The sequence below is a fragment of the Adiantum capillus-veneris genome, chromosome 24 (assembly GCF_014529385.1).
Source record: "Adiantum capillus-veneris isolate H3 chromosome 24, ASM1452938v2, whole genome shotgun sequence".
Taxonomy (NCBI): Eukaryota; Viridiplantae; Streptophyta; class Polypodiopsida; order Polypodiales; family Pteridaceae; genus Adiantum; species Adiantum capillus-veneris.
The window spans coordinates 35,880,029-35,904,602 of record NC_140954.1 but is presented as its reverse complement, the minus strand read 5'-3'; the positions used below and the strand labels follow the sequence as shown (position 1 = coordinate 35,904,602).

Genomic DNA, 24,574 nt, shown 5'->3' with positions numbered 1-24,574 from the left:
GCTCAGCATTGCCTTGGTTTTGGTGTATGCAAAATATGGTGAAAAGTTCGAAGGCAAGGCCATGAGGATGTGAAAACGGTCGCCAGGGGCAGTTGTTAAAAATAACTGAAGGATGGCTAAAGCTATTTTGGTAAGACAATCAATGTTAATAAATGGAACGTTGGCAGTTGATGAAGGTACAAGCTTGGCGAGGGCGACGAGGAGGACAGACCCGCACCAAGCAGCAGGGAGTTGGCGGCAAGTAGAAGGGTTGAAAGCAACCGAAGGGAATCAGGAGGCAAACACAGTTCTGAGAGAGAGTTGCCGACGAGCACAGTACACGCAAGCTGAGGAGAGGTGCGAAGAGGAGAGATTGGCAATCCAGCATAAGATTTACCACTAATCAGAGTAGCGCTGGCTCGCAGAAAAGCATCTATGGCGAGCATTAAAGGAGATCCGGGTTTTTCTTTTGTAGGTGATCAGAGAATTTTAATTGCTTTCCTGTATGAGCCATCACGGGTGGTGAATAAAGAGGGTCGGGGGGGGCGTCGTTTGAGAAGTTCTACAAAAGAAGCATCACAAGTCCTCAGCTGGAGGCCGTCGAGCAGCACGTGCTGATGATGAGCAGATAGAGCTTGAGCGCAGAGGAGGTGTTGGCAGACCTGGCACACGCAACGACCAGCAGGAGGTGGCCGAGTAGTAGCATAGACGTGGAGCAGAGAGAGCGAGAGTGAGACGTCGACAAGTGGACTCGAAAGCTTGACGTTGCCTCGAGGGCATAAAAGGGATTGCAAGAGAACAAGGAGCAGAAGAAGAGATCTTGCCGAAGCTAATCGACGTCCACATAGCAACCTTGACTTTTTTTTTCTTTTGAACTATTTCAAGCTGCTTATTACTTTAAAGAATAAAAGTTCAGAGAGCCATTTCCGTGCCAATTCTCTGTGGGTAGCAAGTGCAAAAAAGTTGAGGACAAGGAAGGGTTGGCCGTTGAGAGAATATCATCAAGAAGATGTTTATGCAGGTTCTAAGGGTGGCAGTATTAGCATTGAAGGGATTTCTTCTCGGTTGAGCAAGAGAAATTGGAGGGAAGCAGGGGAGTCGGTAAGGGACGGTACAGAGCCACAAAGAAAGGACTCTCTCTCTCTCTTTTTCTCACTCTCTTTCTTCATTATCAAGAAGCTACCAGTGCCACTGACAGCCCAGTTTTGTAATTAAAGTCCATCTTGGTTACGTATTGTCAAGTTTAAGTCCTCCAAGTTTTATGTGTAAGATTTCAAAGTGTATGATAAGCCCATTGTTTTGTGTAATGCGTCTTTCTCTAACACTTTCCCACAGCCAGTAGCCCGTCGGTGTTGACCAGGCTCATTAACCGCACAAAAATATCCTGACACTATTGATGATAGACGGCCGCCCAAATTTGCCCAAGGCTTCTCGTAGCAGTGATGTGCAGTGCCATTGTGCTCAAGTTCCATGGCCAAATCAAATAGGCTCGTTTTTATTGATAGCATCACTGCATGATAACCATCCCTTTTTTGGCTAACTTGCATGCCAAGGGACGCTTGTGAGCCCACTCCCTTCTCTAGGGCAGTGACGGCATCATCGTTGCTCTAAGGGAGGGTTGCAACAAAAGTATTTGGGCCCAACAGCACCATGGAAACCCAGTCTCATTGGACTACCACATCATCACCTTCTTGCCGCCCGTCGGCTGATGGCTGCCCAAATTCTCCCAAGGCTTCCTACAGCAGCGCAGTGCCACCGTGTCCAAGTGCTATGGCCAAGAGCTCCAAAATCTCAATCTCTCTCTCTCTCTCTCTCTCTCTCTCTCTCTCTCTCTCTCTCTCTCTCTCCCCTTTTGCTTAACAAATGGGAGCTCACACTCTAACATAAATACCACGCGTCCCTTTGATAGGGCATCACATGTGGGAATAGCAGATAGCCACGTGGTGGTGCTTCATCACTTGGTCCTCATGGCCTCCCAAAAACCCTTCAAAATTTCACCAAAAAATCATTGTTTTCCCTCTGCTTTCAAACCCTCGCAACTTCTTGTTCCATGCTCCGATTCCCAAGCCATAAAAACATGGTGAAACCTCCAGTCCTCCACTTCAAAACTCCAAAATCCCGCAAAATTCCGGCTTTGTGGAGCCCTCAAACGATGTGCATCAAAATACCAAAAAATCATCTAGCATCACCACTTGCCGATCCAGACTCTAATTGATGCACCATCAACTTGTATGGCCTTCTTATATTGCATAGCTTCCATACAAACCTTGGCAAGGCTGAGAAAACTTCAGATGGCACACCGATTGAAGCGATCAAAATGGCACATAACTAGTCCCCATCAACTACTCATATCTTGTCCATTTTGAGCTCCGATGGCCGATCCAAAAAGATCGAGGTGCACAGTAAAATGAGCATTTCAATCTTATGCACTAACTTTACAATAGATATGGAGATAACGTGGCAAAAGGAAAAATGGTTTCAGAAACTCAAGAACCGCCTCCAAACATAGCTCTAACCTATCATGATTGTTTAATCCAGTACAAACTTTCAAACCACTTTGAACTTCAAACTACCATAACTTTCACTCTGCAACTCCATTTGAGGAGCCGTCTATACCAAGTTGTAGACAATATTGAGGGCCACCTTTGGCACTCCCATTCCTACACTTTACACCTTCCAACCTTTCATTCTTGATAGGCACCATAGCATAGCCTTTTGGCCTTGAAAACCACATGAAGTGTGCATGCATATCCGCTGCTCCTTGTCTGCCCTTTATCTCCATAGTTGCTCAATCACTTTGACATGCCTTTGAGAACACACATATCCCTGCATTGCACTCTTTGTAGCGCACCGACCATCTGTAGTTGCACCAACATGATAAATGATTAGGGTATCCTTATGCATAGCATAATCTCTAGTGTGTGCACTCCCAATAGAATAATTATGGTGAACAATCATTTAGAAGTATAGGATCATAAGAGGAAGCCTTATAATCATGAAATGAGCCCAAAATGATAGAACATGGTGGAAACGAAGTGGAGACATGGAGAATAAGCAACAAAGTCAAATAAGTATAGTAGCATGGGTGTAAAGCACCTTGGGGTGTATTAGCTACCCAAGTTACAATATGTGTGTGAGTGCCTTTATAGAGGCTTCGAATGAGCTATGGATATTTTTTTGGAAGCATCTAAAAAGTTTCTAAGAAATGAAGGTATTAGAAGGTGCTAGAATATTCTCTATGAGATGAATTTGGCATCTACAATATTCTATGGGGATGGAATATTTTGTGGAATCTAGAATATTTCACTAACTAAGGGTATGTTTCCATGTGGCGTGTGTACACTTCTAACAATATTCCCCCTTTGAAGTGTTACATGGAACACATTTACATGATGTTACATAACATCGCTCCTTTGAACTTAAAATGGGAAGCTTCTACCTCAATTTGAGGTAGTGTTTAATCCATAATTTAGAATGCACAAGGAAGGTCTTCCTGATTTATGGTTTAAATAAGAATCAATGATACAAGGACAGGTCCATACATGTGTAACTATGTGCCATGTTGAAGAGATATGGGCCACTCTGCTTTATTAAAGATCTCCACTTGTTAAAGAAGAATCTACCAGTGTTTTTCCCAATGATGAAATCTTGTTCCATGGTGAAGGCTCTCTTGCATGTGATGCATCATCTCATGTGAAGCCCTCATGGTAAGATCAAAGTGGTGTGGATTCTGATGGTCACATTCCATAGAATACACTAGTGCCATGTAAGGATACATAAGCCTATTGGATTAATTTTGAAAAGGGAAAGATATAAGAATCCCAAACCAATTGATAGCAAAAATTGAGAGTAACGTGTCATGAGTATGAAGAAGCTGTATGTGTGTCATAGTTGAGACACCTGGCAATATGATATCCAAGATAGAAGGAGTCGTTTCAAAGAATGTGGATGTTTTTAGGATGATATTGTGACCAAAAGAGAAGTTTCCTTATTAGGACAGAGGCTGGCAAGCCCAATGACATAATGGTCACAATTGGTCCAAGTGCAAAAAAAATGCCGCGAGGTCTTAAAAAGAGCTTTTTAAGTAAAAGCTTTAAGAGAATCCTAATAGAAGGAAAAACCTTGATTGAGCTTTTGGAACCCCAAAGAAGTTGCCATGAAAGATCAATAACAAAGGACTACGATGTCTAGGCCAACTTTGGGACAACAATAGTAGAAGTTGGAAAGGAACATACTAAATCGCCTCCCAATTCCACCTCAGCAAGATTGAAAGAATGTTGGCCAAGATTTAGAACGACTAGACAGATGCTACTTGTTTGTGATTCTAGATTCGAGTGGAAACATGGGAGTGGCCCATGAACGGACATTTCCTTAAACCACAAACCAAGGACGTGTAGCTAATCATGGGATAAAACACCAATGTATAGTGCCATATACACCTCAGCAAAATTGTGTTGCTGAAATAAAAAATAGGTCGCCTACAAAGATGACACAATGTATGGTCAAGAGTCAAGCTTTGCCATGTTTTTTTTTTCTTGAGGCTATCATGTGTGCTACTTATGTACTTAACAGGCATCCTACAAAATCTTTGCATTCTACGACTCCTTATGAACCATGGCATGATAAAAAGTCATCTATAGATCACATGCGCATTTTTGGTTGTTTATCTTATGCTTTGGTGCCACAAACACAATGAAAAAAATTAGATGATAAGGGTGTTAAGGCATTTTTTTGTTGCAGTATTGAAAGCAGAGGTTATGTGTTATACCATCCACAAACTAAATGAATCTTGGCTTCACAAGATGTTGTGTTTGTGGAAGATTCTATTCAGCCTATGTTATCATGTACCAGAGATAGTAATGTAAGCTCACATGACATCATTGACACTTTTTAATGGTGGAGACTTGAATGTAAATTCCAATGAGGCAAATGTACATCCTATAGGGGTTTCTAAAAATGTTACGGATCAGCCCATTACTAATGCAGATGTGCATGATGTATTTAATGTGGAAAGGGCTAAGAATGAGGAGGCTAGAGGTATGCCAAAATGGATGGTGCATACTTTGCTTGGCAGTAAATTTGATGCACCTATGTCTAGTCGTATTCGTTTATCTCGACATGCATCTTATGCATCAGATTGTTATGCATTGGCAATTTTTAATTTATGTGATGAGGAGGAACCTCTTTATTTTTATGAAGCACAAAATTTAGAAAATTGGATGGCTGCCATGCAATCAAATATGATGCACTTATAGGAAATGACACATGGACGTGAGGGAGGAATGCATACTAAGAGGGAGAGGAGTAAGATTAGCAGCAAATGAATGGGTAACAAAAGAATTGTAGATGTAATGAAAGAGGATCGGGGATATGCTTTGAGATTAGGTAAGATGTAAGCTTTGATACCAAATGATGGGATTAGCCAGCTATTTAGGCATGGTAATCACATCATAAGAGATTAAATTTTTATAACGTGTAGCTTAATCCCTAGTGTGTGCGCCATTTATGGCATATTTAGGGTGACAACATAGTGTGGAATTGTAGGATGATAAGAGGAAGCCTAGTCATGAGGTGAGCCCAAAATGATACAAGATGGTGGGCATGAATTAGAGAGATCGAGAGTAAGCACCAAATGAAAATAGGCATAGTAGCATAAGCATAGCATAGTGACTACTACAAAGTGAGTGCTGAGCACCTTGGGATGATGCATTAGCTAAAAATATGTGTATGAGTGCCTTTTTATAGGTATAGAAGGAGCTATAGATATTTGGTTAGAAGTACCTAAAAGTTTCTAAGAGATGTAGTAGAAGGTGCTAAGAGATTCTCTATGAGATAGCTTTGGCATCTCATGATATTCCTTGGAATCTAAAAGATTTCTCTAACTAAGGCTATGTTCCCACATGTTACCTGCCACTTCTACCAACAATAAATATGAAGTCGCAAACACACGCACACTAAGAGACCTACACTTGAGCCAACTTTCATCACCAATCAACATCAATAGGGGTGAAATTGCAAAGGTCAACGCTCATTTTCACAGTCCTTACGAGGAGAGAAAAATCTTCAACTCAAGTGGTAGGGACCTCACACACGCGTGCGCACGCACGCGCGCGCACACAGGGCAACTCTATTCTCAAACACCCGCCCATCATTGCAAGTCTCAATAGCACAACATTCCTCCTCCACATATAAAAACCTCAGCTTACTCACAAAAACAAGGGGTAAAGTTTCAACCTTTCACATGATTTTCGCTCCTCTTTTTTATTTTTTTATTGCGCATCCTCATATGTATAAAAGTAGACAAACTATATACCTGACACAACTGCTTCTCATGTATCAATACACTTGGCATGCACAAGATTTGAAAATTATTGAGCATTTGATAGCTCTATGTCTATGCATATACGAGCATCAAATTGATGCAATGATTATTCCACTTTGATGTAGTTATTTGGACATTTACACGTGCCATTGATGTGTTTTTGGATGTTGTCAATTTGTTGCACTTTTTAATTCAATTTTTTGGGCATCGTACTTGATACAATTTGGGCATTGGGTATCCCCATTCGTGCATACTTTTATGCGGTTTGGTGCATCTATGAACATGTGGATCTCTCTTTGATGTGGTGGTCGAGCTATTCGCCCAGTTTGATGCATGTGTGATTGTTGATATCTAGACACGACGATTCTGAGTCTACAATGATAACTCGTGAGAAACATAGTTTGTGTTCATGTCAACATTTGAGACATCAACATTGTAGTCATGCAAAGCACATTAGATGTCATCACTTTAGGCGTACGAGGCAACAAAAGGAGACATGGGTGATGCAAATTGAATGATGCAGCCAGAGAGGCAATTGCAATGACCAGTGTGCCAATGACAGTGCTAACATTTTCCCTTGGTTTACCTCCATTCTACTTTGTGTCCTTAGGCAACACAATTTCTTCACAATAGTTACTAGGTAGCAACGCTACATCCCACATCACACCATGTCAAGATTGGTTTAGTTTAGTAATTATGCTATTCGGGTGGGAGACTTGATTGTGTGCATCTTGCTGATAGTTAGGCATATTAAAAGACCATGCAACCATGATTTTGCAAAGCAAAAACATGGATACTAGATACTAGATTAACGCAACAATATGGATCATAAAAGTAATTTACAGTTACCCATTAGGGAAAAAGGGTGGTAATAGGCCCCTTATCAATGGAATCTAGCAAGAAGACTCAAACTCGTTGCTTTCTTGCTTTTGGTGCCTTAAGGCTTGACGAAGAACCTATTTGTGTTATCCCTGTCCTTTCAGATTGTAGATGGTACCATTTATTTGGGTGTAATCCCTCTTATATGAAAATGGATCTTTGAATAGAATTGTTTATTTGGTCTTTTTATTGATGATGCATTATGGGTTGAGGACCACTATGATCAGATGTTATGGTAGCAGATCAACAAATCACCACATGTTGGACAAGGTTGGCAAGCTCTCCCTTTACAATATGTAAACAAGTATCATTTATGTAATCTCAATACAAGAGCACTGGTTTATGCCCAACTGGATAACTGTACCTATTTTGAACAAGACTTAATCTATACATTAAATGCATTACCGTAGCCAGGGACAGTAGAACTGGTGATACACACCTGGCCGTACGACAATGATCATCATGCCCATGGGGCCTCGTTATGAACAAATGCCAAAAGCTAAGTTCGGTCATTTCTCCAATTCTATCGGAACGATGTTTAGGCCTCACAACAGACCAAATATCTGGCCTTTGAGGGAGAGACTTCCTACAACTCGACATGACCTAATGAGAGGAAAAGCGAGGAGTGAGCTGCTTTTGCCCATGCATTCCATAGAAGGCATCGAAGTAATAAACAACTAAAACCCCATCAGATTTATCAAATCATCTCTCTAAGATAGATAATACAAAATCTCTAATTAAGATGATACAGGAGGTTGTCTGCCTTGAAAATCTATCACGGAATGCATTACCACCTGAAAAGTTTCTTTTGAACATATTCCCATATTAGAACCCCTTGAGAAGTGCCTTTAATGAGATGGACTGTGACTTGCCAGAAGTCAACTGTCGCTAACGAAAATCAAAGTTACAACGGTTCAAATAGTGACTTCCAAAAACTTCATATGATGCAGCCTTCATTGAGCCCTGTAACAGTGCTTGTCAAAATATGAAATGGCAATGTCCATTAAAGACATTACTATCCTCCTCTCTTGACATGACTACCATAACAAAACACAACATGCACAGCCATGTTCCAGAAATCACTACAAAGGCGTGGAGGAAAATGCATGTGGTTGGGCTCAGTCACTTTAGACATCCCAAAAAAAAAGGTCACATTAACTTATACACAAGGAGATCAAATTCTCCAAATTATTCCAAACACGTGCTTCCCACAGCTTCTGAGTGACATGACCAAAGCAATCGTGGGATGCTATTTCTGAGCAGACAGTGGTTGAAACAAACGGTTAAATCTATGTTTATTGATGGCCATAATGGGAAGGAGGGAATCTGCAATAAATATCTCACTTTCAAACTCTCAGCAACAACTAGCGCAATTGCCAATGAAAACAGGTATATGTTGTATGCATACCTAGACGAATCCATGAAAAGCCTATATATACACCTTTACTGGAAGGTGCAAGGCGCACTCATAGAAGTCATCCACAAGATCATATAACCATCAAGCACAGGATTGACTTCATGAGCACTCAATAGATCAAAGTCGAAATTAAGCCAATTAAGACATGGCCAGCACCATTTCCAAAGAACTGATGGTATCCAAGTCCCTCCCATTAGCCCATACAACCGACGTGCCCATGATAGAAAAGCCAGATACCACAAATTACCTCCTTTCACCCTCAACCCCTGCAGCAAACCAGGAGATGTCAGCTGACGAGCACAACCACTGGAAACAGTGTAAATGAGAGTTTATGAACACCCATCGAGATAATTCCATGTTTAGAATAGCTGCAGTTCAAAGAAAAGCATATTAATGTGCAGAGATCCTTTCAGAATGTGCTAGCACTAACGCACAGTCGTCTAAAATCTCCATGTGGCTTTCTGTCCATATTTACAGTAAGTGCGCCCCCAATGCGCCTCACCAAGAATTAAGACATTACTGAAGTCCGTACAATATCAGAAAAAACGTCAATGACCACAAATCAATCCTTTCTGGTCAGGCAATAAACACGATGAAATAGAAGCATGTTACGCAATAAAGAATGCATGCAAAACAGTGAAGACAAAAAGCACCGATCAGAATAATCAAGGGGTCCAATGATCTATAGCTAACAACTTCAGTTTAACAGACCTCTCCTTTCGTTTCAAGCATTGTAACTACATCCTATCTCAATAACCAACAGCCACCTCAAAACAAGTTAAAAATGCAAAGATAGCTGTAAGGAGAGCCTTTATGAATGCACAAGCTCTTTCGTGTATTCATCTAAATTCCCTTTAGGTTAAAGACCATCAATATATGTCCATATTTACAGCGAGAACGCTACTTACGCGTCCCACCAAGAATTAGGACAAACTACCAAACCACAAGTAAGATACATGAAATTCTTGCATGAAAATAATTGGTTGAAAAAAGCATGGTTTAGCACAAATCCACAGTCACATACCTCAAACTTCCACCTGCAAAAAATTTCAGAAGCTGAAGAGTATCCAGATAAAAACACTATCCAGATAAAAACACTGTCCATGTGTCTTCGGAGTTCCCTCAGAGTGTCACAGAGCCGACCTCTGTCTGGCCATCAACACTGGAGTGCCGCTGTCATAGCTCATGAAACCCTTGGTCTTGGTTTCGGCATATACGATGAATTCCAAGGGCCACCATCGCGCGCATAGTAATCCATGGGATATGGGCTTACTTCTGCCATTGACTTGCAAGAACTTGATCCATCATGGCCCTCGAATTCAGTTGCCTTGTCACATTTGCAGGCCAACAACTCCAAACTCCACCAGGGCTTCACAAAACCAAGAGCTACATTGGCTTCATAAGGGTTGAGAAGAGGCTTACTGAAAGCCTCACCCCAATCAATGGAAAGCCGAGGACATGCAATCTGCACCCACACGTCAACAGCGTCTTCAAAAAGGGAGATCTTTGTGGGGGAGAGCTCTGACATCAAGAAAACGGTATATTCTTTTCCCCGAGCAGCAAGACACTTCTCAATGTGTGCCAATACTTTAGGGTTTCCTTGTCGCCCTAGAGTGCCTAGCACAATACCCCAATGTTTTCCAGAGCCATCTGCTTGCTCAATAGCATTGCGGCGGGCCTCCCTCATGCCGTCATGATCATACTCTTCTAAAGATAATACCTTGGAGTAAGGATCATACCTAAAAGCCTTAACACTGGGGTTTGCAATCATAAAAGCCTCCAAGTGAAATCTACCATCTGCAACAAAGACGATTACATCGACAGATCCTTGAGGCATGGAAGGAGCAGTGCAGCCCAGAACCTCTCCTCCAGAGAGAGGTTTCGCTTGCGGCACAACAACACTGGCAAAGTGGGCACCCAGAGCAGCCTTGGCAGCATGCACAGCAGGCCCAAACTGAATAGTTCCTGCAAGTGCGATCTTCTTTTCTGGTGAAAAGTTTAACTTCACAGTGTCAACAAGATGCAGGGCATCAATTTGAATCTCCACAAAGACATAGAGGCAGGGAATGAGGGAGTTATCAATAGGGACAAGGCAGCTATGGCCATAATGAACAAGAAAATCTGCTCCGAGCGAGGCAGCAGCGAAGTCATCAACACAACAAGCACCGTAGGTGACATCGCCAAGAACAAAGCATTCCTCAACACCAGCGAAACTGTCAAGGATGTCGCAGAGAGGGAGAGCGAACATGAGCAGGCCTTCCGGAAATTGGAGGGCAACACGCTTGGCATTGGCCTGCCGGATACGCCACACAGTCTTTGGGATCTCTAGGTTATAGTGGGCAGGCAAGATCGCCATGGCAGCTCTGAGGGCAGGGTCGTCGATTATGGAATCGGGTACTTGCTGCCGCACGAAGCGCCGGGGATGCCCAACTGTCTTTCGCTTCTCAGTCGCAGTGGCGTTAAGCGCGAGAGGTCCAGCCTCCGCCATCTTCCCAGCAGCATTTCTGCTCATCAGCGCTAGTTTCTAAAACCCTAAAGAGTGACAAATAACAAGGCTAAGTTCAGACGAGGCGGAGGCAGGGTGAAGGCCCCCGGGGCCCCAACGACAGGATTTGACGACCGTCCACCCTGTGCGTAGACATTCTATATTGAATCTTGGACATGCAATTTTTTGCCTTGCCATTCTATTGACATCCGTGAAGTTTCCTTGCCTTTCATCTGACACTTTCGAAGCCCCTTGAGTAAGGTATGAGTGGAAAAACTTCTACATGAGAAACCTTTTTTTGAACCGTGGAAGCTATTGCGACGTCCTTTGATGTCACATGTGCTACATTTGCTCTTTGAAGCACCCATCAACTTCATATTTTATCATAAAATCTAATATCTAACCAACTCAAATGATTTTCTCATATTAAACTAATTATTTAATGTGGGAGAAGAAACTGGAACAAGGGTTAGAATATAGACATGTGCTTATGGATCTGTCTCAACACGGGGCCAAAGTTAAAAGGGGTCCAAATGAGAGATGGTATGTTAAAGAGCAATGCTACCGAATGGAGCTTAAAGACCGTAAGGTTAGCTTCATTAAAGACCTCCAAAAGTTAGTGTTCAAAAGCGTCTGACCTTATGCAAGCTAGGACTGATCTTGAGGTGGGAATCCTACCCAAGGATGAGATGCTTGTTGGCTTGCTAAGTATTAGTGGAAACCTTACCCAAAAGCTTGAGGTGTTTCTCACATGCTTAAATGACTAAAGCTCTTGAAGTATTCAATTCAAAAACAACTCTCAAAAGGCATCAACGTTTCCATGCTTGATTGCCTAAGTCCTTGAAGTATTCAATTGTCTACACCAACACTTCTGGCTATGGAATGCAAATCCAACCAAGAGCCATGATTCAATGCTTAAACTTGTCATCTTCTGCATCTTCATTACTATGCTATTATGCTATGCTAAGCAAGAAGAGAGATGATAAGTGAGGAACTATTTCTTTCTCATATGGATGATTCTTCTTCCTCTTCCCTACCCTCATTCCTCGCTAGCTCTCTCCACCTTCGAAGGTGTTTGAGGCCTTGGGACTAAAGCTTGGGATAGTTAATGCTTTTTGCAAAGTTTATGTTAAGCTCGTGGTGTATGAAGCTTTCCATCATCATAGCATCACCAACGTCATAAGGAACACAAAGATTGTATTGTAACAAGTCTCTCTTGATGGGAGAATCTATAATACAAACGCCTTTTGGAGGGGGCACCGGCTCCAAGTAAATCCGGTCCTCAACTATTGTCATGTTCTCTAATACTCTCTCTCTTGCAAAAGTATTGTGCTTGCCAAGTTACTTAAATACTATGTTCATGATTCTACCATCAATTAAGTTCACCCTCTATGGTCTCAAAGTAATCTCATAAAAATGCTCACTCTAATTCTCTTAATTCCACTATCCTCAAAGTTCATAGGCCATTTTCATTACATTGGTATCAGAGCATTTAGTTTCTCTTTTCTTGCTTAAGAAGAGAGGTTCTTAAGTAGCCTATTAATGGTTGATTTTGTTAATTATATTAGGGTAAGTTGGATTGGAATCTATTATCGGTTTTGTTGAGCCCACTATGTGGGATATGGTGCACACGTCGGAAGCTTTGGTCTTAATATTGGGGTCTTTTTAGAGTTGCCTACGGCTTTACCATTATTGAGCCATAAGAAGTCCGAAAGGAGCTATCCCTCGACAATTCTGCTATGTTAGATCCACCCCACTACTCTCTATAATTAACCAATTCGAGCCGTGGATGTAGATACTTAAGTGCTTATTTGCAAAGGCTAAGAGGAGTAGCAACTAAGGTTTTGAGTTGCCAAAGAATACACTAAGTAAACACATAAGTATAGTTAGCATGGCTTACAATAACCAAGAGAGTAGAATGAACATTGATAACTTTGATTTTTCACATGAAGGTGCTAATGATGATGCCCCCATGTTTATCAATTATCTTGTTACTAGGTTGCATCAAGCTATGGGCAACCCTACTTTGCAAGCCGAAGTTACTCAACAACTTCGTGCTTATGGGATTTCCCTTTCTCTCCAAGAGAAGAGAGAGCTTAGGAGGCCTCTTGATGAGAACCCCGAAAGAAGACTCTCTCCCATACGAGAGGAGGAATCCAAAGAACAAAAAAGTAATGAATCCCTAAGTTCCTCTGAAGATGTGTCTCCACGAAGACGACGGCCTAGACGATCGCCAACTCCTCCCATGAGGAAACGGTCAACACACAGTCCTTCTCCTTGTCACTCCGAAAGGGAAGAGAGGAAACAAAGGAAGAAAAGGTCAAGAAAGAGGTCACCCTCTTCTCCTTCTTCTTCACCTTCCTCCTCCCCCGACAAAAGCTATGGCTATTCTCCTAGAGAATACAAGAGGGGAGGACATCGCAAATCATACCCTGCATGGTGAAGATCACAAAAGCTCAAGAAGTTCAAAGAGGGGGAGTTTACAAAGGTAAAAACAAACTCTCTCATGAAGAGCTTAAGCTTTTCACAAGGACCATAAGTGTTTTAAGTGTGGGGAGCAAGGACATGGCTATCGTTCTTGTCCCAAGAAAACTGCTCGCAATGAGACTCCTAGGGCTTCCACCATCGAAGCTCCAAAAGAGGATGCTCATTGCAAAGGATCATCTCTCTCCTATCTTGGGGAAAAGTAAGGGAGCATAATGCCTTCATCTTGTTTGACCCTGGCTCTACTCACAACTTCATACCAACGGAGTTGGCCACCAAGTTGGGCATTCAAGCTTTCGAGATGGGAGATATTGTAACGACTGACACAACTTTCAAGGGACAACAAGCCTCCGTTACTCCCTTGATTGGGAAGTTGAGGCTTCATGTCCAAAGCTATGTCGATGAAGAAGACTTTTTCATCTCTCCTCTCCAACATGAGGATGCTATCCTAAGGGCGCCATGGTTTGATCGCATGGCTGCCAACATGAAGTTCCCTGAAAGGAGAATCTACTTCACCTACAGGGAAAAGAACATGTATATAGATGCTAATGAGTCTGGTCGTACTACACCACTTGTAAATTCACCAGCTTTTGATAAGTCAATGAAAAGCTTGATTTTTGCGTACATGATTTTTGTTAAAGAATCCACTAATGACGCTAATGGTTTATCAAATGAAAATGGTAGGAATCAAGAAGAGTTAGACTTGTCTACTTTTCTAAATGGATTCCATGATGTTTTCTTTGATGATATCCCTACGGACTTACCTCCAAAACGAGGGGATGATGACCATCGAATTGAGATCCTACCAAGAAGCTCACCGCCTAACAAGCCTCCTTATCAGGTTTCTCACTTCATATCCAAGAGTGTTGGTGTAGGCTCTCAACCTCTACTTGCTTGGAGAAGGAGAGGGAGCTCTTGCACTTTTCATAGCACACAATGAGAGTGTTTGTGAGTGTGTGTGGGTGAGTATACCCCCTAAGCAACCCCGTAGCTTGCTTGGGTCGACCCCCCCTTGTAGCTCATGCTTGAAGCTCATTGGACCCCTCCAGGCCTAGCCAATCACAAGAAGGAGGCATTACAAGTAGCAAGGGTAGCCTTGAGACAAGTGTCCCCCTTTCCCTTTTGAGAGAGAGGGCTAGATAAATGCTAAATCAATTAATTAAATATCCTAAATTATTATTGGACCCCTTGGGTGGCCAGCCAATAGGCTTCAGGCACACCATGAGGGCAACATGAGGAGGAACTTGACAAGTGTCCCTTTTGCTTTCTTTGTACCATGCATGCCTTGTGTGAGTGTATGGGTGTTCTCTCTCATCCCCCCTTATGTAGGGCTCGCCCCCTCCTTGTAGGGATTGAATCTTTGACTTTTTGACACCTCAAGCCCCTCATGCATAGGCCCAGTTCCCACCACAAGCTTGGCTCATAAGCACTTTAAGCTTGGGCTGGGTTCTCACCTCAAGTGCAACCCTAGCATCTCAAGCATGTCAAGCACCTCAAGCGTCTCGATAATTAAGCACCTCAAGCATCTCAAGCACCTCAATCATCAAGCACCTTAGTCATCAAGCATGACAAGCAGGACAAGCACCTCGAGCTGGGTCGGGTTCCCGCTCCTCAAGCTCAGCCCTAGCTTACCTAAGGTCAAAGGCCTTTTACACACATTATTGGAGGTCTTCAATGAAGCTAACCCTAAGGTCTTATGCTCCATTTGTTATCCTTGCTCTTTGATAGACCATCTCTCATTTGGGCCCCTTTACCATTGGCCCCGTGTTGAGATAGATCTATAAGCACATGTCTATATCTTAACACTTGTTCCCGTTTATTCTCCCACAATAAGTGATCAATTTAATATGAGAAAATCATTTGGGTTGGTTAGATATTAGATATTAGATTTTATGACATTACCTCTCTCTTGAAATCATAGTCGTCCTCGACTATGAGGTAAAAGAGATAAAGCCTTAGTCATTAGTCAATTTTACTTAGCGGGTAGAGGATCCCTTTTTACCCTACGACATCTTTCCAAGATGGATGACTAATCCATTTAGTGCTTGGGAGACATAGCTACCGCAAGCATGTCTGCTCTTTAGTCCATTTCATTCTCCCAAAGTAGAGTGACAAATTCTACTTGGTGTTTGAGAGACGTCGTCATCACAAACATGATTCTAAGTATGCATACTAGTTAAATTTGTGCACAATTAAAAAGAGGACTAGTCTTATAAGACAAAAACATGAGTCATTTAAAAGAAATTTGTACATTTGCAAACTCTAATGTAGCATTGTAAGCATTGACAAGGTTCATACTATCCTTAAGTTGTATTCCTTGCATCTATCTAGCATCTTCAAAAGGATAATTTTTGAACTTAATAAGATACCGTATGATAATCTTACCATGTCGTAGTACCTTGACTTCATGCCGAAGGACAGCTTCGGGTTGTAGCACCTCTTCTTGGTCTTCAACTTCAGGAGGGTCTTCAATAATTGGTTCAGTTGGTGGCTCTCCTTTGTAGGGCTTAAGTAGGCTTACATGAAAGTCATTGTGTATGAGCCAATGGTTGGGCAACTTGAGTTGATAAGCCGTCTCATTGATGGGCTTCAAGATGTGGAAAGGACCATAGTATCTTTTTGCTAGTTTAGCATAATACTTTTGATGGCCCGTAGGATTTTTGCTCGTCGTTTGCCTTAATCGAGCCTTAGGAAACTTGAATAAGACCCAATCATTTTCTTTGAACATTAAGGCTCTTCTGTGCTTATCAGCAACAGCTTTTTGCCTTTGTTGAGAGATGGATATAGCCTCCCTAATCTTTTGAAAAGATTCTTGTAGGTCACGGCTATAGTCATCGGCGGCGAAGATCTTCCCATGTACTTTGAGTAGCAAGGGACTTTTAGGTCTTCCCTCAATGATCTCAAAAGGTGCTTTTCCCGTAGAAGTATGTACAATATTATTGTAGGCATACTCTACAAGAGGTAAGTACTTTTCCCATTGTGAGCGTTGATCTACTTCGGTAACATAAGTCTTGAGTAGATCGAGTATCGTAAGATTGGCTATCTCACTTTGGCCATCCATTTGTGGGTGATAGGCCGAAGAGAAATTCAATTTTGTTCCTAGATTTTTAAAGAGCCCTTTCCAGAAATTACTGGTCATTCTAGGATCTCTATCTGACACGATGGATGTGGGTAATCCATGGTGCTTGAAAATCTGAGATATGAAGAGAGTTGCCATTTGATGTGCCTTAATAGTCCTCTTGACAGGAATAAAATGTGCTTGCTTGCTAAACCTGTCAACTATTGTCCATATTCTTGTATTCCCATGGATAGACTTGGGTAATCCAAAGATGAAATCCATGGATATACTCTCCCATGGTGAATTTGGAATAGGCAATGGCTGGAGTAATCCAGGTTGCTTCCCTCTATCATACTTGGTCTTTTGGCATACTACACATTTTGAAACATACTCTTGTATGTCCACTTTCATGGTAGGCCAATAGAAGTACGTCTCTACTCCTCGGGGAGTAGGTTGAATACCTCTATGCCCCGCATATGGAGGAGCATGGGATTCATACATAACTTTCTCACAAAGGGAATGGGTAACACATAGCCTATTGACGCGGAGAAGATAACCATCCTGCAAGGTGAATGGTTCCTCTTTCTTCCTCAAAGCAAGGGCTGACATTATGTCTCTAAAGTCAGGGTCAGTAGCATACTCATGTATCATAGAGGATAGATCATTGTGAGTAGCTATAGACACCGCATTAACTTTGGGTCGTCGTGAAAGTGCATCGGCCACTTGATTGTGCTTAGCAGCTATGTGAGCAATATGGAAATTAAATTGTGAAAGAAAATTTTCCCACCTCATTTGTTTGTCGGAAAGCTTGGTTTGCGTCATGAAATACTTGAGACTTTGGTGGTCGGTTCGTAGGATAAATGGAGTCCCCAATAGGTAGTGCTTCCATGTGTCTAGGGCATGTAGAACAGCTAAAAGCTCTTTCTATAAATGCCCAAGACTCGTTCATCAATATTGAGCCTTCGGCTCTCATATGCTATGGCATGCCCTTCTTGAAGCAAAACTGCTCCAAGGCAATCACCACAAGCATCACATTGGACCTCAAATGGCTTTGAGAGATCCGGAAGCACGAGGACTGGTTGGGAAGTAAGCTTCTCTTTGAGCTTTTCAAAAGCATTTTGCTCCTCAGCAGTCCATACAAACTTAACGTTCTTCTTAGTTAAGTCGTGTAGTGGTCCTGCTACTTGAGAGAATTTTGCTATGAAGCGTCTATAGTATGCGCACATACCAACAAAGCTTCTTGGCTCATGTAGATTTCTTGGGTTAGGCCATGATTTTATTATCTCTAACTTTGATGGATCCATTCGGATACCATCTTTAGAGATAATATGACCTAGGTATTGAATCTCTTGAAGGAAGAATTCACTTTTCTTTTGGTTGAGAAAAAGCTTGTTCTCCCTTAATGCTTGAAAAATCACTTGGAGATGTTGCTTATGTTCCTCCAAATACTTGGAGTAGATGATGATATCATCAAAAAACACTCCAGTGAATTTGCGGTATGGTCTAAAAATTTTCTCCATCAAACGATTGAACGTAGCTGGTGCATTAGTCAAGCCAAAAGGCATGACTAGATATTCATAAAGACCAAATGTTGTGCGAAATGCGGTCTTTAAGATATCTTCATCCACTATCCTTATTTGATGATAGCCACTCTTAAGGTCAATCCTACTGAAGTAGGTAGATCCTTGTAGCTTATCAAATAGATCTTCTACCCGAGGTACGGGAAATCTGTTTTTGATAGTGATATGGTTTAGTGCTGGATAGTCCACACACATACGGTATGTACCATCTTTCTTTTGCACTAAAAGGACTGGAGAACAAAAGGGAGAGGAACTAGGCCTCATCATCCCTTTGTCTACCAGCTCTTGTACTTGCCTCATGATCTCCTCTTGTTGAGCTTGTGAGACTCGATAAGGAGGCTTGTTAGGTGGTGAGCTTCTAGAAAGGAGCTCAATGTGATGGTCATCATCCCCTCGTTTTGGAGGTAAGTCCATAGGGATATCATCGATGAACACATCTTGGAATCCTTTTAGAAAATTAGACAAGTCTAACTCTTCTTGATTCCTACCATTTACATTTGATGAAACATTAGTATCTTTTAGAGACTCTTTGACAAAAATCATGTATGTAGAAACTGAGCTCTTCATTGACTTATCAAAAGAGGATTTACAAGTGGAATAGTGCGACCACGCTCACTAGCATCTATATACATGTTCTTTCCCCTCTAGGTGAAGTAGATTCTCCTTTCAGGGAACTTCATGTTGGCAACCATGCGATCAAACCATGGTGCCCCTAGGATAACATCCTCATGTTGGAGAGGAGAGATGAAGAAGTCTTCCTTGTCGACATAGCTTTGGACATGAAGCCTCAACTTTCCAATCAAGGGAGTAATGGAGGCTTGTTGTCCCTTGAAAGCTGCATCAGCCACTACTATTCTCCCATCTCAAAATCTTGAATGCCCAACTTGGTGGCCAACTCCATTGATATGAAGTTAAGAGTAAAGCTAGGGTCAAACAAGATGAAGGCATCATGCTCTCTTACCTTTCCCCAAGCATAGGAAAGTGATGAGTCTTTGCAATGAGCATCCTCTTTTGGAGCTTCGATGGTGGAAGCCCTAGGAGTCTCATTGCGAGTATTCTTCTTGGGGCAAGAACGATAGCCATGTCCTTGCTCCCCACACTTGAAACACTTATGGTCCTTGCAAAAAGCTTCAAGCTCTTCAGGAGAGAGTTTGTTTTTACCTTTGTAAACTCCCTTCTCCTTGGACCAATTGTTGTTGTTGTTGGAATTGACTTGGGAAGTATTTTGAACATTGGTTTTTCCCTTTGCATCATTTTTGTCTTTGTTTTCCATGGGCTTGACATTACGTATAGCCCCTTGATGGAAATTGATGCGTGAAGCAACCATGGTGTGATGGATTACTTCGCTAATAGTACCAGGCCGTTGAGAGTTGATGTATTCGGCCATCTCTTCAGGTAATCCCACACAGAATTGCTGCCTTTGCTCGGCAAAGTCTATCTTTTGAAAGACAGTAGCCTTGAGATGTAAATCCCAAAACTTGTCTACATATTTGTGGATAGACTCATGGGAGAGGAGCATCAAGCTGCACCATTCGGTAAGCACTTTGTCCTTTGCATCGCTTGCAAGGAATTGCTTCATGATGGAAACTCGTAGAGCTTTCCATGTCTTTGGGGCTTCACCATTGCCACGAAGGCTAGCCCACCATTGACGAGCTGATTTTTGGAAGTGCATAGCTACATGGCGTAGCTTGGAGGACTCTGTGAAGCCCTCGTCTCCAAAGGCCGCATCAAATTGCAAGATGAAGGCCAACACTTTGTCGGTAGCACCAAAGGTGCCATCATAGGTGAGAAAAGAGATACTCTTTCCTCCCTCCTTGAACTTCTTTAGCTTTTGTGACCTTCGCCATGCAGGAAATGATTTGCGATGTCCTCCCCTCTTGTATTCTCTAGGAGAATAGCCATAACTTTCGTCGGAAGAGGAGGAAGGTGAAGAAGAAGGAGAAGAGGGTGACCTCTTCCTAGTCCTTTTCTCCTTTGTTTCCTCTCTTGCCTTTCAGAGTGATGAGGAGAAGGACTATGTGTTGATCTTTTCCTCTTGGGGGGAGTGGGCGATCGTCTAGACCGTTGTCTTCGTGGAGCCACATCTTCAGAGGAACTTAAACTTTCATTGCTTTCTTGCTCTTTGGATTCCTCCTCTCGAATGGGAGAGAGTCTTCTTTTGGGGGTCTCTTCAAGAGGCCTCCTAAGCTCTCTCTCCTCTTGAAGAGGAAGGGAAATTCCATAAGCACGAAGTTGTTGAGTAACTTCGGCTTGCAAAGCAGGGTTGCCCATAGCTTGCTGCAACCTAGTGACGAGATAATTCACAAACAGGGGAGCATCATCATTAGCACCTTCATGTGCAAAATCAAAGCCATCAATGTTCATTCTACTCTCTTGATTATTGTCAGCCATGTTAACAAAATTTATGTATGTACTTAGTGTATGCTTTGGAAATTCAAAACCTTAGTTGCCACTCCTCTTAGCCTTTGAAAATTGGCTCTTAAGTATCTACACCCACGGCTTGAAGTGGTTAATTATAAAGAGTAGAGGAGTAGGTATAACATAGCAGAGTTGCCATAGGCTAGCTCCTTTCGGACTTCTTATGGCTCAATAATGGTAAAGCCGTAGGCAAGAAGACTCCATTATTAAGTCCAAAGCTCCCGAGGTGTGCACCATCCCCCACATAGTGGGCTCAACAAAACCGATAATAGATCCCTGTTCCACTTACCCTAATATAATTAACAACATCAACCATTTATAGGCTACTTAAGGACCTCTCTTCTGAAGCAAGAAAAGAGAAACCAAATGCTCTGATACCAATGTAATGAAATTGGCCTATTTAATTTGAGAGTAGCGGAAATTAATGAGAGTACTTTTGAGAAATGACTTTGTGAGCATAGCGGGTGAACATAATTGAAGATAGCAACATAATCATAGCAATTAGTTAACTTGGCATGAACAATACTTTTGCAAGAGAGAGAATTTAGAGAACATGACAACAGTTGAGGACCGGATTTATGTGGAGCCGGTCCCCCCTCCAATAGGCATTTGTATTATGATTTCTCCCATTAAGAGAGACTTTTTACAATACAATCTTTGTGTTCCTTGTGACCTAGGTGATGCAATGAAGATGGAAAGCTTCATGCATCACAAACATAACATAAACTTGAAGAAAGCTTTAACTATCCCAAGCCTCAGTCCCAAGACCTCAAACACCTTCGAAGGTGGAGAGAGCTAGCAGGGAATGAGGGTAGGGAAGAGGAAGAAGAAACATTTCGTAGGAGAAAGAATTAGTTCCTCACTTATCATAACTCTTGTTGCTAGCATACATAATAGCATAGTAATGAAGAAGGAGGAGATGGCAAGCTTAAGCATTGAAGCATGGCTCTTAGTTGGATTTGCACTTCATATCCAAGAGTGTTGGTGTAGGCTCTCAACCTCTACTTGCTTGGAGAAGGAGAGGGAGCTCTTGCATTTTTCATGGCACACAATGAGAGTGTTTGTGAGTGTGTGTGGGTGAGTATACCCCCTAAGCAACCCCGTAGCTTGCTTGGGTCGACCCCCCCTTGTAGCTCATGCTTGAAGCTCACTGGACCCCTCCAGGCCTAGCCAATCACAAGAAGGAGGCATTACAAGTAGCAAGGGTAGCCTTGAGACAAGTGTCCCCCTTTCCCTTTTGAGAGAGTGGGCTAGATAAATGATAAATCAATTAATTAAATCTCATAAATTATTATTGGACCCCTTGGGTGGCCAACCAATAGGCTTGAGACACACCATGAGGGCAACATGAGGAGAAACTTGACAAGTGTCCGTTTTGCTTTCTTTGTACCATGCATGCCTTGTGTGAGTGTGTGGGTGTTCTCTCTCATCCCCCCTCATGTAGGGCTCACCCCCTCCTTGTAGGGATTGAATTTTTGACTTTTTGACACCTCAAGCCCCTCATGCATAGGCCCAGTTCCCACCACAAGCTTGGCTCATAAGCACTTTAAGCTTGGGCTGGGTTCTCACCTCAAGTGCAACCCTAGCATCTCAAGCATGTCAAGCACCTCAAGCATCTCGATAATTAAGCACCTCAAGCATCTCAAGAACCTCAATCATCAAGCACCTTAGTCATCAAGCATGACAAGCAGGACAAGCACCTCGAGCTGGGTCGAGTTCCCGCACGTCAAGCTCAGCCCTAGCTTACCTAAGGTCAAAGGCCTTTTACACACATTATTGGAGGTCTTCAATGAAGCTAACCCTAAGGTCTTATGCTCCATTTGTTAGCCTTGATCTTTGATAGACCATCTCTCATTTGGGCCCCTTTACCATTGGCCCCGTGTTGAGATAGATCTATAAGCACATGTCTATATCTTAACACTTGTTCTCGTTTATTCTCCCACATTAAGTGATCAATTTAATATGAGAAAATCATTTGGGTTGGCTAGATATTAGATATTAGATTTTATGACAATGAAAGTGGACATACAAGAGTATGTTTCAAAATGTGTGGTATGCCAAAGACTAAGTATGATAGAGGGAAGAAACCTGGATTACTCCAGCCATTGCTAATCTCTAATTCACCATGGAAGAGTATATCCATGGATTTTATCTTTGGATTATCCAAGTCTATCCATGGGAATACGGGAATATGGACAATAGTTGACAGCTTTAGCAAGCAAGCACACTTTATTCCTATCAAGAAGACTATTAAGGCACACCAAATGGAAACCATCTTCATATCTCAGATTTTCAAACACCATGGATTACCATCATCCATCGTGTCAGAAAGAGATCCTAGAATGACCAGTAATTTTTGGAAAGGTCCCTTTGAAAATCTAGGTACAAAATTGAATTTCTCTTCGGCCTACCACCCACAAATGGAAGGCCAAAGTGAGATATCCAATCTTACGATACTTGATCTACTAAAGATTTATGTTACAATGTGAGAAGTACTTACCCCTTGTAGAGTATATGTACAATAATATTGTCCATACTACTACAGGAAAATCACCTTTTGAAATCATAGAGGGAAGACCTAAAAGTCCCTTGCTACTTAAAGTACATGGGAAGATCTTCGTTTGCTGATGAGTATAGCCGTGACCTACAAGAATCTTTTCAAAAGGTTAAGGAGGCTATATCCATCTCTCAACAAAGTCAAAAAGTCGTTGTTGTGACAAGCACATAAGGGCCTTAATGTTGAAATAAAATGATTGGGTCTTACATAAGTTTCCCAAGGCTCAATTGAGGCAAACGATGGGCAAAAATCCTACGGGCCATCAAAAGTATTATGCTAAATTAGCAAAAAGATACTATGGTCCTTTTCAAATCTTGAAACCATTCAATGACATGGCTATTAACTCAAGTTGCCCAACCATTGGCTCATACACAATGCTTTTCATGTGAGCCTACTTAAGCCCTACAAAGGAGAGCCACCAATAGAACCAATTATGGAAGACCCTTCAAAAATCGAAGACCAAGAAGAGGTGCTACAACCCGAAGCTATCCTTCGGCATGAAGATAAGGTACTACGGCATGGTAAGATTATCCGACGGTATCTTATTAAGCTAAAAAATTATCCATTTGAAGATGCTAGATGGATGCAAGAAATACAACTTAAAGATAGTATGAACCTTGTCAATGCTTACAATGCTACACTAGAGTAAGCAAATGTAAATGCTTTCCAAATGAACAATGTTTTTGTCTTATAAGACTAATCCTCTTTTGTGCACAAATTTAAATAGTATGCATGCTTAGAATCATGTTTGGGATGACAACGTCACTCAAACACCAAGTAGAATTTGACACTCTACTTTGGGAGTATGATATGGACTAAAGAGCAGACATGCTTGCGACAGCTATGTCTCCCAAGCACCAAATGGACTAGTCATCCATTCTGGAATGATGTCGCAGGGTGAAAAGGGATCCTCTACCCGCTAAGAAACGTAGACTAATGACTAAGACTTTATCTCTTCTACCTCATAGTAGAGGATGACTATGATTTCAAGAGAGAGGTAATGTCATAAAATCTAATATCTAACCAACCCAAATGATTTTCTCATATTAAACTGATCATTTAATGTTGTTCCCATGACGGACCAGCTGAAAGGAAAAGGCAAATCTTTCTAGTGGGGACTCGCTCAACAACATAGTTTTGAAACGCTCAAGGATGCATTAGCTACAGCTCCAATCCTAGCTATTGTAGATCCCTTGAAACCATTCGTTTTGGAAATGGATGCCAGTGACCGTGCTATTGGAGCAGTCCTGCTCCAAGACGGGCGGCCAATTGCATTTGAAACCAAGAAGCTGATGCAGCACAACAGAACTACTATGCTTATGAACACGAACTCTATGCAATAGTGTCTGCCATGAAAACATGGAGACATTATTTGTATGGTGCTCAATTTGAGAT

The 24,574-nt window shown here is 42.0% G+C and overlaps 1 protein-coding gene across 1 annotated transcript; it reads right to left on the bottom strand.

The window, feature by feature from the left end:
* Positions 1-8,314: 8,314 nt before the first annotated feature.
* On the bottom strand, positions 8,315-11,205 carry LOC147426202 (uncharacterized). Its single transcript, XM_086497862.1, has 6 exons — positions 9,871-11,205; positions 9,741-9,796; positions 9,622-9,634; positions 8,754-8,863; positions 8,589-8,626; positions 8,315-8,506 (listed from the first exon to the last, which is right to left on the bottom strand). The coding sequence occupies exons 1-6, from the start codon at positions 11,107-11,109 to the stop codon at positions 8,430-8,432; spliced, it is 1,533 nt and encodes a 510-aa protein (XP_086353988.1). The 5' UTR covers positions 11,110-11,205; the 3' UTR covers positions 8,315-8,429.
* Between the last annotated feature and the right edge of the window lie 13,369 nt (positions 11,206-24,574).

Bases quoted from the DNA above. Each gene is read 5' to 3' on its own strand.
- LOC147426202 (XM_086497862.1), bottom strand. From the start codon at position 11,109: ATGAGCAGAAATGCTGCTGGGAAGATGGCGGAGGCTGGACCTCTCGCG. The intron at 8,627-8,753 runs GTGCTGGCCATG...TGCACCTTCCAG, and splicing joins CCATCAGTTCTTTGGAAATG to TAAAGGTGTATATATAGGCT. The intron at 8,507-8,588 runs GTATGCATACAA...TATTTATTGCAG, and splicing joins CTTTTCATGGATTCGTCTAG to ATTCCCTCCTTCCCATTATG.